Source organism: Ursus maritimus, unplaced genomic scaffold (genome assembly GCF_017311325.1).
Source record: "Ursus maritimus isolate PB19 unplaced genomic scaffold, ASM1731132v1 scaffold_16, whole genome shotgun sequence".
In the NCBI taxonomy this organism is placed as follows: Eukaryota; Metazoa; Chordata; class Mammalia; order Carnivora; family Ursidae; genus Ursus; species Ursus maritimus.
In genome coordinates this window covers 3,631,610-3,652,686 of record NW_024424008.1, presented here as the reverse complement: position 1 = coordinate 3,652,686, position 21,077 = coordinate 3,631,610, and the positions used below count along the sequence as shown (strand labels likewise).

Below are 21,077 nucleotides of genomic sequence, written 5' to 3'. Positions count from 1 at the left end.
AACTTCCCCGTGTTGGAATCTCAGTTTAGTTTCTGGCAAAAATTCCCAGGATCCTTTTCCCAGAAGTCCTGTTGGGAGACCCCACCCCTCCTCCAGACTCTTTGCATTCCTGCAGCTCTTAAAGGCACAGCAAGGAAAAAAAATTAAAGCTTGGTGACACCCCTGTCTCTGAAGAGCCAGTGCACAGGCTGACTGCCCTTTGGGGAGAATGGTACAAGGAGCCACAGGCCCGGCTGCCCCGGGGCTGATAGCTGAAAAATCAGCGGATTGAGCTCAGAAGAACTGTATTACGGGGCAAGACAGTAGCTACCTATACAGCGATGCTTCCAGAGCCAAGCCATCAGGACATGGAACGCCTTTTGTAAGGAAGTCTTGAGCTTTCTCAGAAGCAGAAACCTCTTCCTGTAGCTACAGGCCAGCAATTGATAGGACGCAATGCCTGCAGGCCCTGGTCCAGTCCAAGATGCATCATATCCCTAGGGCAAAGTGGTAAAATCTTCCTTTTTTTTTTTTTTTTTTTTGGCCTTTGCTGTCCAGGCCTTTAATGATCTCAATCTCTCCTTCCATGGGTGGGTCCAGAATACCCACAGCTCTTTATCAATCATCTACCAAAGTGGGGAAGGTTGGGGCGTCTATGAGACGTGGGAAGAACTCTGGCCAGGAGTCAGAAGATCTGGATTTGCATTTGGTCCCTGCAAAAGACACTAAAAGACGGAATTTTCCAGGGTGCATTTGCAAGCCCCTGTCTCCATTAGACAGATGTTCCTCTCTAACTGTTTTCCACATGACCTTGGCCCCTAACTGTTCCTCCCCCGCCCCTTGCTAAGGTTGCAAACAATGCCTCCTCATCCCAAAGGTTAATTCCACCTATTTCCAATAACCATCCTTGAACCATTCCCCCAACAAGAGGTGAACTTCGTCTGACTACTCCTCTTAAATTCTCAGAAACAATACTGCCTGGCCCAGCCTCCTTCTCCAAGTGACAATGCTTGTTTTGGAAACGTCTTGCACCCGGCATCTTGGAACAACTCTTACGCTGAAGGAGCTCTGGTAGATTTTATTCGTGGAATGCCTCAAGTCCTAATGCTGAGACTGTGAACTCAGATGGATAAGGTCCAACAGAGGGAAAACTCTGATGGTATTACAACTAACTTTTGTAGGCTGGTGTTGTGGGAAATCGTTTCCTCGGTTTTCTGTAGCATGCTTACATTATTTTCACAATGAAGTACACATTCAAGACTAAAGAAGTCTACGGAATTACGGCGAGTAGGTGAGAAGGCAGTGGGAGACCATGGCTGTAGCATGGCTGTGCCCAGCGTGGCTGTTGGCCTGATGTCTCCACAGTGGGCTCCAAAGAGCTTGGCCTGAGCCCTGCAGTCCCGCCTGGCAGGCACTTACTTGCCCACCCCCGATTTAAGCCCACACCAATCTCTCTTCAGTCACTAGCTTCATAGGCACAAGACTGGCCCGTCCACACTAATTGCCCATCTCCGGTCTTAGCTGGAGAGCTTTACCCTTAGGATCCCAGAGACAGCAAAGCCCATGGCTGGCTCCCTGGGCCCATTAGGATTGATGAGCCATGGGGCAGACCCTGAGTGGAAACCCTCGTGTTCTTGTGACCAGAGGTTTCATAAAGAAAGATTAAACTGCCTTTGGAGATAATCACAGATAATCACAGATTTGACTTCGGCCATCCTCACTTGGAGCAGGCCTTACTCGATGGAAAGAAAAAATGGCTTGGTGCACCTTAGCCTACAATTGGAATAAAATCATCTGCTTGGCTCTTTCGTCTTCCTTACATTTAATCTCTGGCCTGATCGCTGCCATAAGCTCACTATGAGGACAGTGACCAAGCACAGTGACAGCCTGCTTTTCTCCTCTGCAAGTGTCTGACCCTTGTGCTTTTCTGCCCCTGTATCCTGAGAGAGGAAACTTAAGCTCTTGACAGCCACCACTGTGTCCTCAGTGTGGCTGGATCTAGGTCACTAGTCTTGATCTGTAGGTCCCCATCCTGAGTTGACAGCCCTAGATGACCAGTCAGAACCAGACCAGTCAGTGCCCAGCCCAGTCAGCCCGCTGAGGCTGATCTCATCTAGCTTCCCAGCTCCTCTTGGAATTCTTTGCCACTTTCATCACAGGTGGCCCTTGTGCGGCTGTGCCTCTGTATGTCACGACTCCCTGATTTCTAGAGACTCCTCTGCTCCCTCTATCCTCCATGTCACAGAGAAGTGCTCGCCACCTCGGGGACTCTGCCTCCGGAGGAGGAAGAACTAACTAGACAGAATACCCTCTGGTACTAGAATTCAGTATTTAGATCGGACCAAGATGCTTCCCGTGTTTCCCTTCTCCTTTCCTTTCCCCCATATTTTCCCCTTTGTATTTTATTCCCCACTCTGGCCCCCACCCCCACCAGCTCTTTGCCTCAACAACATCCTCCAACCTTCCAGCCTTTTAGAAGTAATTGCATTGTTTCCTGCCTGAGGGATCAGAGCAGCCCTCTAATTCCCTGTCCATGTCTCTTCACGTAAAGCATTGGCTGATTTTATGCCAACAGGAAAGAGCTTTAAAACGTGACCTCGGCCAACCCCTCTTGCTTCAGCTCTTACCATCCCCCACATTCAACCTCCAAACCGCCACATCTAAGTGTCCCCAGACTCCCTCTGAAGTTTAACATCGTGGCATCTTCGCTTAGCCTAGAACGTTTCTCCCTTTTGTAACCAGTGGACTCTTACTTACCCTACAAGTCTCCCTACCACCTCCTCACCCACATTCCTGGCAGAATAATCCCCTCTTCCATCTGTCTCCATAACATGTTGAAGACCGAATCTTGGAAATTTGAGGGGAAGGCTCCCCTGGACATTGGTGCTCTCTGATGGAGGGGTGTGGGCTGGCTGCCTCTGAGGCAGAGCTGCGGAAGGAGGAGGAGAAGAAATACAGACCTTTCGTGGGCTGAACTGCGTCCATCTGCAAAATTCTGATTTTGAAGTCCTAACCCACAGCACCTCAGAATGTGACTGTATTTGGAGATAAGGCCTTTAAAAAGGAAATTAAGGTACAACGAGGCCATTAGAGTGGGCCCTAATCTAATCTGACTGGTGACCTTATAAAAGGAGGAAATTTGGGTACACAGAGACACCCCAGGGGTGCAGTGTGCGCCGAGCAAGCGCCGTGTAAGGGCACAGGAGGAAGGAGACATCTGCGAGCCAAGCAAAGACTCCTCAGAGGAAACTGAACTTGTTGACACCTTGATCTTTGAACTCTGGCCCCTAGTTCTGAGAAATAAATTCCTGTTGTTATGGCAGCCCAACAACCTAAGATAAGCCCCCGCTGAGTTGCAGAAGGGGGCAACATGGCGACGAAACGGAAAGAGATTCCAGTGGGGGTCTACGGGATGTTCTTGGCAGAAGTAAATTGAAAAGGAATATCCTGGGCTGCTTGAGCTCCAAATCCCATTTTCACCTGCCTACTGGACATTTGCACTTGGATATAGAAGAGATATCTTTAACTTGAGCTGTGTCTCTTTCTATTCAAACTTAGACTTCCTTCTGCATTTTCTCTCTCCCCAAATAGCACTATCTTCTGTCTACATGTAAATGCAGAAATGTAGCAGTTATTCTCGACTCTTCCTCACTCTTTTTCTTATGTTTAATTAGTCAATTAATCAGTCACCAAGACCTATTAATTTTCCTAAATATATATCATAAATGCCCTCTTCTATCTTTTTATTGCTACCTCCTTAGGGCTTTTTTTTTTTTTTTACAGATTTTATTTATTTATTCGACAGAGATAGAGACAGCCAGTGAGAGAGGGAACACAAGCAGGGGGAGTGGGAGAGGAAGAAGCAGGCTCATAGTGGAGGAGCCTGATGTGGGGCTCGATCCCATAACGCCGGGATCACGCCCTGAGCCGAAGGCAGACGCTTAATGACTGAGCCACCCAGGCACCCCTACTTAGGTCTTTCTTATTTACTACTTCTAATTCATTTATTTAACAAATATTTGGGGGGTGCCTGTTATGTTCCAGTCACTGGACTAAGCTCTAGAGATACAATGACAGACACAGCAGACACATTCCTTGCTCCAACAGAGGATGGAGTCTGGGGGGGAGACAAGCACACGGATGCATAATTATGATGCACCGTTCATTCCCCACAGTATTGTCCACTGAGCACACCTCCAGAAAGGTCTTGCATGCAAGTTGGCTTCAGTTCCCTGTCTGCTAGGGAGCCTAACTGTGACCATTTCCCAGCGCCAGTACTCAGTCATTGATAGTCCACATAGAATTTTCATCAGTGCCTCAAGTCCACTAGAGGGAGGAGTCCAGTTTGAGGCTGGGTTCGGCATTGCCTACAGAAGCCTCCGTTCTGACCCCTTCTGGTCTATCATCCACACTGCAGCCAGGACGATGGAGCCAACTGGCAAACCTCCTCCCTGCTTAGGAGGACGGACTGTCTGCCAATTCCTCCTCCATTGAGTCTAAATTTCCCAGGCTCAGGGAAGGCTTTGCAAGTAAGTTATGTCTAAATTAAGATCCTAGCATGAGTAAAATGTCAGCAAAGGAATAGGGTAAGTGTGAGGTACATTCCCAGTGGGCAGGTAGGCACGCAGACAGCCCTTGAGCTCTGACTAGCAAGGCTGCCTCTCAGAACTGACCATGCCTCTTTTGGACCCAATTTCTGCCTCTTTTGGACCCAATTTTGCCATATGTCTCCCACTCAGCTCTTAGAGCCTTGTCTGGACACACATCCTTGCCTAGACTAATTCCTGAAAGACAGACACGTTTGCTCTTCTTCTGGGCCTCCTTTTCCTCCAGAACTGGTCCCTTGTCTAAATATGCTTGTGCCCACCTTGTAGCCCGGTCCTATCGCCTGACAGCCTCTTTGAAAGACACTTCGAATTTCGCATGGACGACGTGAGACCTCAGCTCCGTTACAGAAGCTCACCTAATGAATGGGTTTTAGCATGGACCTCAATCTTATATTATTTTGAAGGCCTCAGTGCTTTCTAGGCCTTAGCAAACTGGACAGATGTGAGATAATTTCACCGTGGTTCAACACGTGCCACATACCTATGAAGACCCAGCTCTCAGAAGTGTCGGATTTACAAGCTATGTAGTACTGTGGACGTGATGGGGAGGACTTTGCAGGGATAATCAAACCTCAAAACCTAAGAGGAGGGGCACTGAATGAAGAAGCGGGGGGACACACCAAATTGTTTAAAAAAAAAAAAGTACTTTTCAGTACTGAAGATCCATTGTGAGGCTCACAGTTGTTTGTATATAAATGGCAAGTGGGTAGGGGACTTGAAACAGCCTTTTTTTTTTTTTTTAAGATTTTATTTATTTGAGAGAAAGAGCCCGAACGTGTGAGCAGGGGGAGGAAGAGGAAAAAGTAGACCTTGCGAGCTGAGCACGGAGCCAGATGAAGGCTCGATCCCAGGACCCTGAGATCATGACCAGAGTGGAAACCAGGAGTCGGACGCTTAACCGACCGAGCCATTCAGGCACCTCATACTTCCTTTCCTAATTCCTGCCATTTTCCCCTGGATAGATTTATTTTCTTCCTAATTTGCTACTTTCATCTTTTCATATCTTTGGATTACATGGAAAGGAAGGAGGTGGGAGTGAAGCAATAGGGAGTGGTCTGTGGAATTCCATAAGGACTAAATGCAATTTCAGGGTGGGATTTAAAAAAGAGACGTACTAGGGGCACCTGGGTGGCTCAGCTGGTTAAGCATCTGACTTTGATTGCGGCTCAGGTCATGACCTCAGGGTCGTGAGATCCATCTTCGCGTCAGGCTCTGTGCTGGGTGTGGAGCCTGCTTAAGGTTCTCCCTCTCCCTCTGCCCCTCACCCCCTCTCTCCCTCTCTAAAAAAAAAAAAAGAGAGAGAGACATATTATAGAAGGGAATTAAATTAGACATTAAGAAGAGTTTCTGACTGAGAATGCCGGGGTAAGAGGTTACTGAAGCAAGTTGGTATGTTTCTAGTGGATAATGAGATATTTGAGGAATCATTTAAAAATCTTTAGAGATTTATGTTAGAATGTAGGGAGTCAGGACAGAACCCCCCAGAACAGCTCATAAAGATAACAAAAAATGGAAGTCATAGATAAATGCTTGTGGAATCTCCAATCATTGTCAGATATACCTTTCGTTGCTTTCTGTCCCCACACGGCCTTTGCTGTGTCACCGGCCTTGCCATTTGTCAGTGATGGACAGCATTTGACATGAGCAAGAAGTTCCTGAGACACCCCCTTCACCCCCATTCAGCCTCCTTACCCTCCCCTCCCACTCTCTTGGCCTGACTCTACTCAGAGCAGTCTTCTTGGTTTTGGACTTCCAGCCCCAACTCCTCCATGCCTTCCTGGAAATGCTTTCTGGCCAGAATCCTCTCAAGTGGCCCAAAGCGGAGAGGCTGGCCCTGCCTGGCGCAGCCCCTGGATGAGAGAGGGGCCGCCCAGCGTTCCTTTGCTGGAATACTCAAGCCTGGCTCTTTGTCACTGTTGTACTGGTGGCTATTTTTTAATAGAAGTATAATTGACATACGATGTCCTATTAGTTTCAGGTGTGTATCACAGGGATTTGATTTTAAAGATTTTATCTATTTATTTGACAGAGAGAGAGCACGAGCAGGGGAGTGGTAGGCAGAGGGAGACGGAGAAGCAGGCTCCCCACTCAGCAAGGAGCCCGAGGCGGGACTCAAGCCCAGGACCCCGGGATCATGACCTGAGCTGAAGGCACTTAACCGACTGAGCCACCCAGGTGCCCCCAAATTTGATATTTTTATACGCTATGAATTGATCCCCATGATAACTCTGATCACCACCTGTCCCCACACAGAGTTATTACAAAATTATTGATTATATTCCCTATCATTTACGTTACATCCCCTTGATTTATTTAAACCATATGCACCAGAGTCCCGAGAACTTCCAAGGCCTCTCTTGGCGATCACTCTGGTTTGGCTTTTGAAACCCCCCCGGGCAGTCTGCTCTGAAGGGGTTCTCCCTGGAGGCCAAATGTCTGCTCCTCGCTGGCACCAGTCGAACGCCAGGTGTAGCTAGTTGGGCTCAGGGGGCCTATTTAGAGAGTCTGTTCTTTGAGCACCTGGTACCACATCTTTGCCAAGAGTCCTGAAGACTTGCCGACATTCCTTCAGCTTGGGGAGGTCTTGGGAGTGGGGGATGGATGGACTGCAGGGAGGGGACCGATTAGTGAGCACCAGTGATGGGGATGGGACGTGACTAGTGCCTCTGGTGGCGTGAGAGCTGTGGGTGCAGCTGCAGAAGACTTGCCGGCCAGGAGATGACGTCATGTTGCCTCCTGACTGAGCAGGCCCCAGGGCCAGGGCTGGTCAGCGTGTGTGGGAGAGCCGGGTCTTACCCGGGCTCCGTGTCTTCTCTGGCATAGAGCTTACCCTTGGTCTCTGCAGCACAGGTCCCCAAGGAAGTGAGGCCTCCAGGACCTGCGAACATTCAGCCCGCTGGGGACAGAGCCCTAGGACCTAACACTGAGGGATTACATTTGCCACCACGAAGTACCTGCTTGGCTGGTCCCTGTGAGTGTTCCAGGCCTAAGCGCAGTCAGTTTGGTGCGAAAGATTTCTTTGAGGCTTGAGCCACTAGAGGGCAGACACTTTTGAGGCAGCTACCTTACTATGGCTAAGATGGAAGTCCTTTTTCCTTTTTATCTTTGAAGGGGAACATATTCGCTCTACAGAAAGTGCCCATACGCTTTCTATCTTTTCTTCCTCCTCCCCACCTTCCCCCAGTAAATGTGATAGATATTCTCAACCAGATTTGACTGAATCGACAGAAGGGACTGAGTGGCTTTATATTCAAAAATGTTCTGCAGTCAGGAGCGCCTCAGGCCCTGGGAATCCGCATCTCAGACCAGTCCCACGTGGGCTCAGGGGGCAGGCAGCGGTGGCTGGCGTGGGCTCCGCGGTCTGGAGGAGAGACCTTCCTGCTCTTCGTACCCCTTCCCCCCAGAAACCTCTGTCTTGAAGTCTCGGGAGCACAGGGCTGAGCCGCAGGGGCTGTGGACAAATCCGTGAGCTTCCCGGGATAAAGATTTGTATCACAGCCTGAGGCGAGGGACTATAGGCTGTTGCTTGAGGAAGGGGGCCAGGGAAAGAGGCCGCTCCGCCTTCTCCCTCTTTCCTGCCCCTGACTGAGGTCCCACTCCCGGACTGTCTTTCCCTCTTCATCTAACACCAGCTTCTTCATCAAGAAGCCCTTCTGGGGAACTCTTGGCTGCTGCCCTCTTCCTCCCCCGGCTTACTCACAGGACTACGATGAGTTCTCGGGGGTATATGGAGAGAATCTGTACGAGGATTGAAGCCAAAGTGGGGAGGCGCCTGAGTGGCTCAGTCGGTTAAGCCTCTGCCTTCAGTTCAGATCATGATCCCAGGGTCCTGGGATCGAGCCCTGCAAGGGGCCCCGTGCTCAGTGGGGAGCCTGCTTCTGCCCCTCCCCGTGCTCATTTTCTCTCTCTCTCCCCCCCAACCCGTGTCTTAAATAAATAAATGAAATCTTTAAAAAAAAAAAAAAAGAAAGAAAGAAAAAGGAATTTCCTCTGCCTGGAGTGCCAGTCCTGGTGTTAGGGTCCGCACTGGACATCACTGATCATTAAAAGGGATTTAGGTAATTCTCAAGTCAAATTCCTTTCAGATCACTTGTTACAAATGAAGACCCAGTGAGAAACAAGGGGAGGGGTGGGGAGAGAGCCCACCCTCAGAGAACACAGAGAAAACCCTCCCTCAGAGTTAGGTGCACTTGGGTTTCTGGGCAATAGGAGGCTAGGACCGCACAGGCCCCACCCCGGCTACGTTTCCAGTCAGTTCCTCAGAGACACACAGACCACGGGTGAAGAGCAGAGAACACGTCGCCCCAAAACTTCTCATGTGAGAAGAAGCTGATCCTTGAACAACAGCAGCTGGGTGGGTCCACTTATACGTGGGCTTTTTACACTGCAGTACGAAAGATGTATTTTCTCTTCCTTATGATTTTCCTGATAACATTTTCTTTTCTCTGGTTTACTTCATTATAAGAATAAAGTATAGGACACATGTAACATTCAAAGTATATTAATCAACTACTTATGTTATTGGTCAGGCTTGTCAACAGTAGGCTACTAGTAGTTACAATCGGGGGGAGTCGAAAGTTATATGTGGGTTTCGACTGTGTGGGGGTGACAGTGCCCTTACCCCCGCATTGTGCAAGGGGTCCACATGAACGGCGATCTTTCCCCAGAAATGGTAGGCCCTGACAAACCCTACACGTGATGCTGCAGGCTCTGATCCTTTCTTGAACCCACGTATCGTGGCCCTTGAGACGTGACGTCATCCATAGTGATGCTTTTTGTGGCTGAAGACTGGCTTATGGAGGGGAGTGTCATGAAGACTCTTGCATAAAAGGAGAGCAGAGAGCTGCCATGACCGAGGGTCAGGGGTGTCTAAGGAGATAAGAGGCTCTGAGAGAACTGGGCTGCTTGTGCTAGGGGGCGAGTGCACTCACGATCCTTGCCTTAGCTCTGGTATTTCCATGCAGTCATTTCTCAAAGACCCAGAGAGCCCCTTGCTGCAGAGATGTCAAGGTCAATTCTCCCAGCTCTGCCTGGGCTCATGTTCTCCTCAGTCATTTTCTTCTGCCTAGGAAGGGCAGGAAGCTCTGTACCAGCCTCTTCTGAACGCTCCTGCACAATCCCTGTATGTGTGCCTGTGCGTGTGAGCACACGTACAGCAGGATCCCGAGCACCGCCAAGTAAAAATCCGTGAGAGGCTGGGTCAAGGCAGAAAGCCCCGTGTCTCGTTTCTACAGTGCACTTGAGCTCTTCGGGGGTTGCCAAAGTCCTCTTAAGCCCAGAAGAGTGGGAGCCAAGTACACCCACCAGGGCACTACGCTTCCTCTCTCAGGTACGTCTAATCGGGGTGCACCATTCGGTCCCTGGAAGGGTCTGGGCAAGAATCCTTGAGGACCGGGGCTACAGGGGGAAGGTGAGGCCTGGCGGTTAGTGCTGGTCAGGGACGGGGTGGATCCGCAGCCCCACCCCAGGGCAGGGCCGTCTCCAACCAGCGCTCTGCTGGGAGGTAACGGACTTGAGATCCGTCTGCATCTTACAGGGCCAGCTGGTCTCTAACCACTGCTTCTGTCCACCAGAAAAAGGCAAATGTTTTACAGTAAGAACCCAAGCGGTGAGATCACGCACTAGAATAGTTTCAGGTGGCGGGTAAAAGTTTAGTTAACCTTTCTTCCTCGTCCTTAACCCCCTCATAATTACAGCTTCAAGCCTGAAATCCGCCTTTCCCAAACTAGTCATTTTACATCGTCCCCTGGAGCAAAGAAGGTCATGAGTTCTTCCCTCATTTATACAAACGCCTTCCTCCACGAGGACCCACCCTCCTCGTGGAAACATGAGGAGACATAAGGAGCATGCTGAGGTTTCCTGAGCCTGCCCAAGCCGCCTCTGGCTTCTTCCGAACCAGAAAGGGCCCAAGAGGGGCCGTGGGTCCCGCTGAAGCTTCACGCACAGGAAGAGTCCTTAGAAGGCGCCCGTGGCAGCTATGTCTCCATGGGCAGGGAAATGACACAGTAGAGCCATTCGGCCAAATGTCAGTATCCGGCCTATCAGATCTAATAAATGCTTGAACGATTTACCTAAGTTTTCTGGTTTTGCGGGACTCTTTAAAGTCATGGATATAGCCCTTGGATTTCTTTTAAGTCCATTGCTTACATTTTTTGAAATTCCATGTTTATTCCCTTTAAACATCCAAAATCGATAAGCTTTAAAATGTAGAATGAAATTGAGAACACTGCACTTGGGCTGGCTCTAGAGGGTGTGTACCCCCACTCCCTGCACACTCACACACACACACAGACACACACACACACAGAGTGGCTGTCCTTGTTATTCCGTTTGGTGACATGGTCCACTCTTCCTTGCTTTGCATTTCTGGGGACAAAAGGGCCATCTGTCAGATTGGGGAGAACCAAAACCAAGTGGCAGTTGCTGCCCAAATGGCATTATCCCCCCAGAAGCCGCAGAGGTTTTGGAAAAGCTGCTAAGTGGACTGCTACCGCAAGGCCTGAGGCTCACCCGGCAGGACTCGCGGAGGCAGGGCCAGCAGGTGTTAAGAGCCCGATTCGGGCCAGGGATCCGCCCGGGCAGCTTCCTTTGGCCAACCCTGCAAGACCAGCAGGACCTCGACGTGACTTTCAAGTGTGGGAAACGTTGGAAGGCCACGTTTACACGTCTTCTGGTTCCTTCTACTCAAACAAATACAATTTTTTCAAAACCTACCAGTACTTTTCAAGATAGGGTTTCACTTAACTTCACAGAGAGCAAGACAAAACCAATATGTATTTTGGAAAAATATTTACTTTGGTCGAAGTACTTTCAACCCCAGAGTTTTAATTTGAAAAGTAGCATACAGCAGCTCCTCCTCGTTTTTAAATAGGAGCCAAAACATACCGTTCTCTCCATGGGGCTTGGCCCAGGGCTGTCTGCGTCTTATTCTCAATAAAACATTTTTGTATTTGCTCTTTAGGTCCAGATAACACTGACCGTAACTGAAAAATAATACCCATAATGTTCACCATAATGCGGATTTGCTGCTTGGTTTAGAAAGTTCATGAACACTGCTGGAGCCAGCAGGCCCACTGAGTCCTTGGCAGAGCTCCAGTGTGAGCTGGTGGACAAGAAGACAGGGCTGGTGCATTCGTTTTTCTTTAAGAAATGAACAGTTTACAGCATTGCTTTTCTGCACTGGGTTCTTCTCTTGCTTGCACTTTCTAGCACACTTTTAAAGTCATGATTGTTGGAAACTTTTTCTTATATTTAAAATCTTTAATTTGGTTCTAAAAACTGAGGGGGAAAGACATTTTAAAAATCATTACTTTTTTAAAATGAAGATAAAAAACTTGTTTCTGGGGCGCCTGGGGGGCTCAGTTGGCGAAGCGGCTGCCTTCGGCTCAGGCCATAATCCCGGAGTCCTGGGATCCAGTCCGGCATTGGGCTCCCTGCTCAGCGGGGAGTCTGCTTCTCCCTCTCCCTCCGCCCCTCCCTCACGCCCCACTCTTGCTCTCTCCCTCAAATAAACAGATATCTTTAAAAAAAAACAACCCACTTGCTTCAGGAAGGTTTATTTACCAGTTTACGTAGCCCACGAGCTCATCTGTGAAGCCCTGAACATAAGTATCTTCAGGTATTTATTATTCTCTGACAGCTCTGAGTTTGGTAAATTAGAAAAACTGCCTTTCTTTGATAAATTCACATCCGGATACTACAGCCATGCAAAGGGAATTTTATCTAAATCGTGCTAAAATCAGTGTCTTGGTTGAGATGATGTTCACTTGATAGGAAAGACTATTAGTATTACCTGTCAGATGCTGGCTTGGAAATAGCTTTAATGCAACTGATAATTACCGGACTAATAGCTACAGTAAGTTTGGTATTGAGCCAAGAATTTAAAAAAAATTTTTTTTTACTACCTTTACTGTTTGGAGTAACAGTTGAATTTTCAAAAAGTAAAGAAAAAGCAATACCATGTGTTGTAAACTAAAAGATGCAGTGGGTTTATGATCAATAACCTTCTTGCTGATAAATACACTTTAACTGTCTGGCAGTGCTCACCCAGCCTTCATAAAGAAATCTATCCTATGATGGAGTTTAGCAATGACATAAGGGGACAGCCTTTGTGGCCCGTGTCCCTTTGGCCTAGAGATGAACGGAGAGAAAAGCATCCAACGTAAGCTTTTGAGCTTTCCGTAGAATGACGATAATCACATTTTTCCTGAGTTTCTTGTGACGTTGTAAGTTCTGTATCAGTGATAACCATGGCTTCTCTTTAGATTTTGCTCTGTTTTAGTGTCTACGGATAGCCCTTCCCCCTCTGCCCCTTTTTATTGCCTCGCTCACCAAACCCTTGCACATGTTAAGCATTGCATGTGCTTTTTTGTTTTTTAATGGTTTTTTTTATTATATTATGTTAGTCACCATACAGTACATCCCTGGTTTCTGATGTAAAGTTCCATGATTCATTACTTGCATGTAACACCCAGTGCACCATGCAATACATGCCCTCCTTACTGCCCATCATGTGCTTTTAAAGTGACAGCTATCCAGGAAGACCTCTGACTCCACGTGCCCTCCCCCTCCCTGCTATTTCCAAAGTAGCCCTAGTGAGCCACACCTGCTCATAGTCCATTCTCATATAATCCCTTCCCCCAGGTCTGGGCTGGCCCGATGAGACGACTTGCTCTTGACCAGTAGTGTGTGGCAGGGATGACTCTGTGTTACTTGCTAGGTTATTGACAAGAACGGTGCAGCATCTACTGGGACCAGCTGCAATGTTAGCTCTGGGGCAAGCCAGTGCTGTGCCAACAGTCTGACCACCTCGAGACCTCCTGGTGTGAGGAAGCGCAAGCTAATCATGTGGGGAGAGATGCCCAACCAGTCGTCCCAGAGAAGGAGCTGGACGTGTGAGTGATGAACCCATCAGGAATATTCCACCGTCAGGCATTCAGATGCAGCCTTAGCTGCCATCTGAAAGCAGCCCCGAGACTCCAAGAGAGAGCAATCACCTAAGTCCAGCCAATCCCCATAACCGTGAAGGATATTAACTTTCCCTCTGACCTGGTCAGCTTTGAGTGCTGTTACGCAGCAACAGATAACTCCAACAGCCACCAGTGCAGGACAGGATGGCCACGAAGACAGCTTGCCATGTCTATCTTTTGTCAGTCTCCTTGGCTTAAGTAGGAGAACATGCAAGACTTTCTTCTTTTCATCTGAAATTTAGTTCTATTGATGGTCATGAAGACTTAGTCATTCCATTTAGAGTCGTGATCGCTGGAGCATTTTGAAAACTCTAGAAGCCACACTATAGAAACCACTCCTACCCCTCCCTCCCTCATGCCCCCTCTGGTCACGCAGCAGTGTACTTCCTGGACATCCCGTCACCCACTGAATGTGCCCAGTGCACCGGTGGGGAGATGCTTTGGCAGCTGCGCGCCCACCACAGAGCAGCCTGAAGACAAAGGCAGCCAGAGGAAGGGGCTGAGAATCCGTGCCGGGTGGGGGGTCACTTGGCCTCTCCCATCTCTTGGCACCAGCTCCCCGCGAGGTCTGTTCCTAAGATCTGACCCTCTCACTGCCATTTCCATTTTTTTTCAAGGCATATTAATTTCCTTCTCTATCCTGGGAAAGACCTTGGTGAACCCCCTTCCCCCCAAGTTCAATGAGACAAGGTTGGAATTTTTCAAAAGGAACATTTACTAGGAAACTAAAGGGAAACCAAACAGAATGCAAGAGAACAGAGGCAGAGTTGCAGATGGGCTCAGGGAGTTGAAATTCAAAAACAGCCTCTGGCCACAGCTGGACTGCCTAGGCAAAGCTTTCTAGACACAAAGCCACCTGCCTGCCATGTGGACAGGCTTCTTTGCCTGTTGGCCCCTACAAAGCTAGCTCGCATTTCATACCAACAAACCAGTAACATACTCAGTAGTACCCAGGGCTCCTAGCTCTCTGGGCAGGAAGATCTTTGGGGGGTGGGTGGGGGGTACAGTAGGCACAGCTACCCCAGGATCTCCTACCCAGGCTCTCAGTGCCAAGGACATGTCCAAGTTCATTGGGATGGCTGCCTGCTATCTATCGGGGCCAGTCTGGTTTCTCTGGGACCATTCTTCTGGGCTCATCTGCCTGGCTCTAGAGAGTATTTCTGCTGGCTGTCCTGCTGGCACATGTCCTTCATGCTTTGGTTCGAAGCACTGGCATGGTGGAGGATGTCTGACTGGGGAGGAATAGGCAGGGTGGAACTTTGGGCAAGGAAAGTTGAATTCTTCTCACATCATCAGATGCAGGCAGAACCTTGGCTTCTCTTTGGATCCCGGCGGTTGAAAGCCAATCAGAGATGGAAATGGACTAGGGCAGGCTGGGAAACGCGTGAAGCTGGAGTGTAGTAACACTGCCTCACACAACCAAAGGCCTCTTTCCTTTTTAGATGTGAGATCAGTGTCGGGTGTCTTGCACCAGGGAGCTGCGGCAATAAGAACTTTCTGCAGTCATGCAATGATCCTGCTTCTGCCCAGGTAGTCCCACAGCGAAACGTTAATTCAAATGAAGACAATGAGCTTCCTAGGATTGTATCTGGGAGAAGTGGTGCAATGTGTGGTTGGGGTACCCTGCACCCATAATGGGAGAGAGAGGACCACTAGGTAACAGTCAACCCCTCTTGCCCACCCCAAGGTACGCTAAGGCCTTTGGTTTCATTTGTATGGAGGCAGAAGCAACGAGGATGAGGAGCAGAGCTGGCAGTGGGTTGGCTGACGTGGTCACAAAGGAAGCGGAGTAATGAATGAAATACCCGGGGAGAGCCCTTGACCTTCACTCTTGTAGGTATTTCCATTCCCCAAGTGCTGTGAAAGTGATATATGTGTCTGGAAGTGAAAGGAAGTCTGTCTGTGGCTGCCCAAGGCTAATGCCTCTGGGCTGTTGCATATGGAAATACCCCAGAAAGCACGAAGGCCAAGAAGCCCCAGAAGTTGTGTCTTCCTCAGGGGGACGGTGGTGTTACCTCTCCGTCAACTTATCTCACACAATGGTACACCTGTTCTTGTGGCTGTTCCCCCAAGGGACAACTATGCCCGGAAAAGGGTCTTCCAGAATGCTTATGCCATTGAGACGCAGGCCTCTAGAACAGAGATGGCAAGTAACTTTCATTATAATGTGGACACCGGTTGCCAGGAAGTGGCTGCTGGCCACCTAGAAAACATGGTCCGGGATTCTGACTCCTCAGAATCTGGGTTTAGCACAAGAGAGTGTGAAGATCAACTGGTGCTCTTGGCCATGTGCATGGGAGGGGGCAGTGAATTTGCTGTGAATCAGCCCTCCTTGCACTAGATTTTCTCCAGGGGAACAGCCTGCTTATCCTCTTACCCTCCTGGGGCTATTCCTTGCAAAGCTGGAGCACTTCTTGGGGTAAAATTATTTTCTGAAGACCGTTATTAGCTCAAAGGTAGTCCAGTGTGGATGAGATCCCCTGCCTATTTAGCACCTGGATTTATTTTTAAATATTCTGTCCTTCCAGGGCATTCAAGCAGATGACATGGTGTCAGAGTGACGCTGCCAGGCAGGTGCTACGACCCCGTCACCAAGGGCCTCACGTGAATCACTAAGAGCCTAGTGCTCTAGGGTACTCTTAGTATTCTCACTACACCACAGTCTGATCTTGGTTCTTGGCCAGGACAGTCGTGCCGCCCCTGTAGCACACCACCTCAGGCCACCGGCGGATGGCCAGACCATTCATATTCACCAAACCGGATCCAGAAAGAGGCCAGTTATTGCCGTGGTTACAGCTCAGCATTTGGTCACTGGAGTCGTCCGGGTGTTGTTGGGTGGGAAAAGTTACTTAAGATCTTTGTAAGGTGGTTGTCCCACTGTGTCCTTGGCACAAACGATCCTCTTGCCACTAGTCATCGTTTCTGCAGGAAGAAGAAACAAAAAGGATGCTTTGGTTTTCATCCACATATGTTTTCTTATTTTGTTAAATTGGAGTATAATTAGCATACAGTGTTATATTAGTTTTAGGTGTACGACTTACTGATTCACAATCCGAGACATTACTCGGTGCTCACGAGGATGCGCTGTAGTCACCGCCGGTCACCACACAACATTATTATAATATTATGGGCTATATTCCCTATGCTGTACTTTTCATCTTCCATGACTTATTTATTCTACAACCGGAAGTCTGCGTCTCTTAATCCCCTTTATCTATTTCACCCATCTCCCCACTGCTTCCCTTCTGGCAACCACCAATTTGTTCTCTGTATTTAAGAGTCTTTTTTTTACTTGTTTATTCATGTGTTCTGTTTTTTAGATCCCACATATTAGTAAAATCATATTTTGTCTTTCTGACTTAATTGCACTTTGCATAATGCTTTCTAGGTCCTCCATGTTGTCACAAATGGCAAGATCTCACTCTTTCTTGCGGTCGAATACGATTCCATTATGTATACGTGTGTGTACACACACACACTCATACACACCTATACCACGCTTGAGTTGCTTCCATATGTTGGCTATTGTAAGTCATGCTGCAAAAAGCACAGGGATGCATATTATCTTTTCAGATTAGTGTTTTCATTTTTCTTTGGAATTTTGAAATTTTCTTTGGAGTTTAGTGGAATTACTGAATCATATGGCATTTCTATTTTTAATTTTTCAAGGAACCGCCATACTGTCTTCCACAGCAGCTGCATCAGTTTGCATTCCCACCGACAGTGCATGAGGGCTCCTTGTTCTCCACACCCTCACCGACACTTGTTATTCCTTGTGTTTTGGGGTCTAGCCATTCTGACAGGTGTAATGGTATCTCATTATGGTTTTGTTTGCATTTCCCTGATGGTGAGTGATACTGACCATCCTTTCATGTGTCTGCTGGCCACCTGGATGTCTTCTTTGGAAAAATGTCTATTCAGGTCCTCTACTCGTTTTGTAATAGGATTATTTGTGGGGGGGTTTTGGTGGTGAGTTATAGAAGTTCTCTATATATTTTGCATATTAACCTTTTTTTGGATAATCATTTGTAAACATCTTCTCCCATTCCATAGGTTGTCTCTTGTTTTGTTGATGGTTTCCTTTGCTGTTGAAAAACTTTTTACTTTGGTGTAGTCCCAATAGTTTACTTTTGCTTTTGTTTCTCTTGCCTGAGGAGACCTATCTAGAAAAGTGTTGCTAAGGCCAATGTCAAAGAAATCACTGCCTATGTTTTCTCCTAAAAGTTTTATGGTTTCAGGTCTCACATTTAGGTCTTTAATTCATTTTGTTTTTGTGTATGATGTAAAAAAGTGGTCCAGTTTCATTCTTTTGCACGTAGCTGTCCAGTTTTCCCAGCACCATTTATTGAAGTGACTGTATTTTCCCCATTGTACATTCTTGCCTCCTTTGTCATAGATTAAGTGACCGTATAAGCATGGGTTTATTTCTGGGCCTTCCATTCTGTTCCATTGATCTATGCACCTATTTTTGTGTCAGCACCACACCATTTGGGGCTTAGAGGGAACATGCCTCCACATAATAAAGGCCATATATGACAAACTCACCACTAACATGATACTCAGTGGTGCAAAACAGAGAGCTTTGCCTCTAAGATTAGAAAGAAGAATGTCCATTCTCACCACTTTCATTCAACATAGTAAGAAAGTCCTAGCTGTAGCAATCAGACAAAAAAGATATAAAAGGAATCCAAATTTGTAAGAAAAAAGTAAAACTTTCACTCTTTGCAGATGACAAACTCTAAAGACTACCAAAAAACTATTAGAACTGATAAATGAATTCAGTAAAGTTGTAAGATACAAAATATAGAAAAATCTGTTGCATTTGTATACACTAATAACAAAGTAGCAGAAAGAGAAATTAAGAAAACAACCCCATTACAATTACACCAAAAAGAATAAAAGATCCAGGAATCAATATGACCAAGGAGGTAAAGACCTGCACTCTGAAAACTAAAGTACTGATGAAAGAAATTGAAGACAACACAAACAGATGGGAAGATATTCCGATATGCACGGACTGGAAGAACCCGTATCGTTAAAATGTCCACACCACCCAAAGCCATCTACAGATTCAGTGCAATCCCTATCAAAATACCAATAACATTCTTCCTGGAACTAGAATGAATAACATTAAAATCTGTATGAAACCATGGAAGACCGCGAAGAGCTACAGCAATGTCGAAAAAGAACAAAGCCGGAGGCCTCAGAACCGGATTTCGAGATCTATTACAACGCTATGGAAAGCGTGCATATGTTTTTAATGTGTAGCTACCAAGGGCCAGGCACTGTGATAGATGCTGGGGACACACAGTATCCACGAGATGCTGGGGAACCACGAGTAAGACATATACCCCACTTTCAGAGCTTGCAGGGGGAGAAGTGACAAGGTGAGGGCCGAGGAGCAGGTGTGCAGGGAAGGCGCAGGGGCAAAGAAGGACGAGGGGATTGAGGAGGTCTACAGGGAGGACTCTGAAAGTTAAGTCAAGCTGGGCCATCTAGGCTGAAGGGGAGTCCACCAGAGAGAAGGAGGGAAGGCCACTTTGGGCAGAGGAAAGAGCCCGTACAAAGGCACAAAGGCAGGCGAGGCGCACGGCCCGCTGGAGGAACAGGCAGACTCAGTGTTAGGAGTAGAGGGGGAGACATGAGGCTGGGGGGAGCGGTGTCTGTGTGGTGCTGCGTCCATTCCTGGTCTAAAAGCTGTGAAGGCCGGGCTCTTCCAGTGGAGCCCAGACTCAGCAGCAGGATCTCTCCCGTTTCACACTCTGTGCAGCGCTGATTTAATTTAAATTCAGGGCATGTTGCAACACAGATTAAGGGTATTAATGCCGCCGGCCCAGAGAGAAAACCGGAGTCACTCCCAAAGACACAGCAATAACCACACACACACACACACACGCACTATGGGAGAGCCACAAACATTCTGAAACTGGAATATATGGACTGCATTTCCCAGGTAAAACGTTCACATGTGAAGCTCTAACTTAGGGCCAGAGTGTACAATGTAGACAGGCTGTCATGTCTGACTGTAACCCGCACTCTGAACTGTGCCTGGGGCTGTGGGAAAGGGAATGTTCCTTTCTGAGTCTAGAAGGAAAATGTGAACAGATATTTGTCTTATACTGAGATTCAAAACAACATTCCCAGACCTGCTGCGGCCCTGGAGCATGCTATGAATGGCTCTCCTGCAACCCACCACCCACATCCAGCTGGATCTTCCCAGAGCCCCTTCTCTCAGCAGTGAGACCCCTATCTGCAGGCCAGCTTGCCAGTCCCTGAGTCCTCCTTGTCTGGGAAGGCAAACTGTCAACAGGCTTAGCCCCACCAAAGAATGAGCTGTGCTGCTATTAGCCAACTAGGCCAGGTACCATATTCCTTCAGTGTTTGAATACCTATTATGGGCCAGGCACCAGGATATGAACTTTACAAATTCTTAAAAGGACCCCAGAAAGAACCTATGAGGTTCTTTACTGGAGGACACAAAGATCTAGAAAGATTAATTGTCCTAAGTCACACTGTTACTAAGTGTCAGAGCCGGAATTTGAACTCAAGACTTCTCCCTTCAAAGTCTATGCTTCAGCAATTATTATCATTCCTAAATTCACTCTGTAAGTCCAGTCTATACATTTGAGCTTCTGCCTTGGTCTTCCAGGCACTCTCAATCAGATGAAGGAGCTTTACGAAACCCTAGTCTGGGCCAGTAACATGCAGCATGTGCCAGAGCCCACTTCTCGCTTCCAACTTTATTATTCCATTTCTCTGGATTCCACTGGCCCGTGACCTGCATGGGTACCTCATTTGCCCCTCAGCTCTACGCACAACCTCAGTCTGCCCTGTTCTGACCTTAGTTCCTTCTTTCCATTTGAGCTGGCCCTTCACACTGCGCTGGGTGGAGCCCTCCCCAAGTACCCAGCCTCAGGGGCCAGCTCTGTATCTGGCGGGTTATGGCCTTATCTGAAGCCTGCTTAGACGCCTGGGCTGTGACTCTAGCCGATCTTTTACCAGTCTTCACACCCAGGGCTACCATCAGCAGAGACCATGCTGCCAGGGGCCAAATGATAGCACAGCTCTGACTTGATCTCCATAGCTGGGTTTTGCTTACCTGGTGAGTGTCCTTGTGTTTGCAATTAGCTGGAGTCAAACTCAGTCCCTGGGAATACTGTGGAGGGGCCCAGTCTTCTTCTTTGGCTGGGTTTATTTTCTGGGCTCTGATCCTGGCTGGTCCCAGTATCCTTTGTGTTCCCACTCTGGACAGTGCCACAAAGACCCCAGAATGTATTTGGTCTGCCAGCCCACATGAGGACAGGATAAAGGAGTTTCAAAGTCTGGTGGAATGATGGGGTCATCTCTACCAGGGGTCTTGCAAGAGAAGCTTCTTGGAAATGAACTTCTCCTAGGGCAAGTCAGATATACAATTCAGGTATGAAAAAAAGTAGTTGTTACAGGAGAAGGGCAATTTTGAGTGTGGCATGGGTGAACTGTGCTGTGGCCCAACCCCTTCTGTCTGTCTTTTGTCAGGGGAAAG

General features: G+C 48.0%; 1 protein-coding gene across 1 annotated transcript in view; it reads right to left on the bottom strand.

The window, feature by feature from the left end:
• Positions 1 to 14,252: 14,252 nt before the first annotated feature.
• Positions 14,253 to 21,077, bottom strand: part of SYT9 (synaptotagmin 9) — a 139,167-nt gene continuing 132,342 nt past the window's right edge. The window contains exon 7 of the mRNA XM_008683847.2: positions 14,253 to 16,477. Within this exon, the coding sequence (XP_008682069.1) occupies positions 16,469 to 16,477 (9 nt within the window). The 3' untranslated portion in view covers positions 14,253 to 16,468. The remainder of the gene's footprint in view (positions 16,478 to 21,077) is intronic.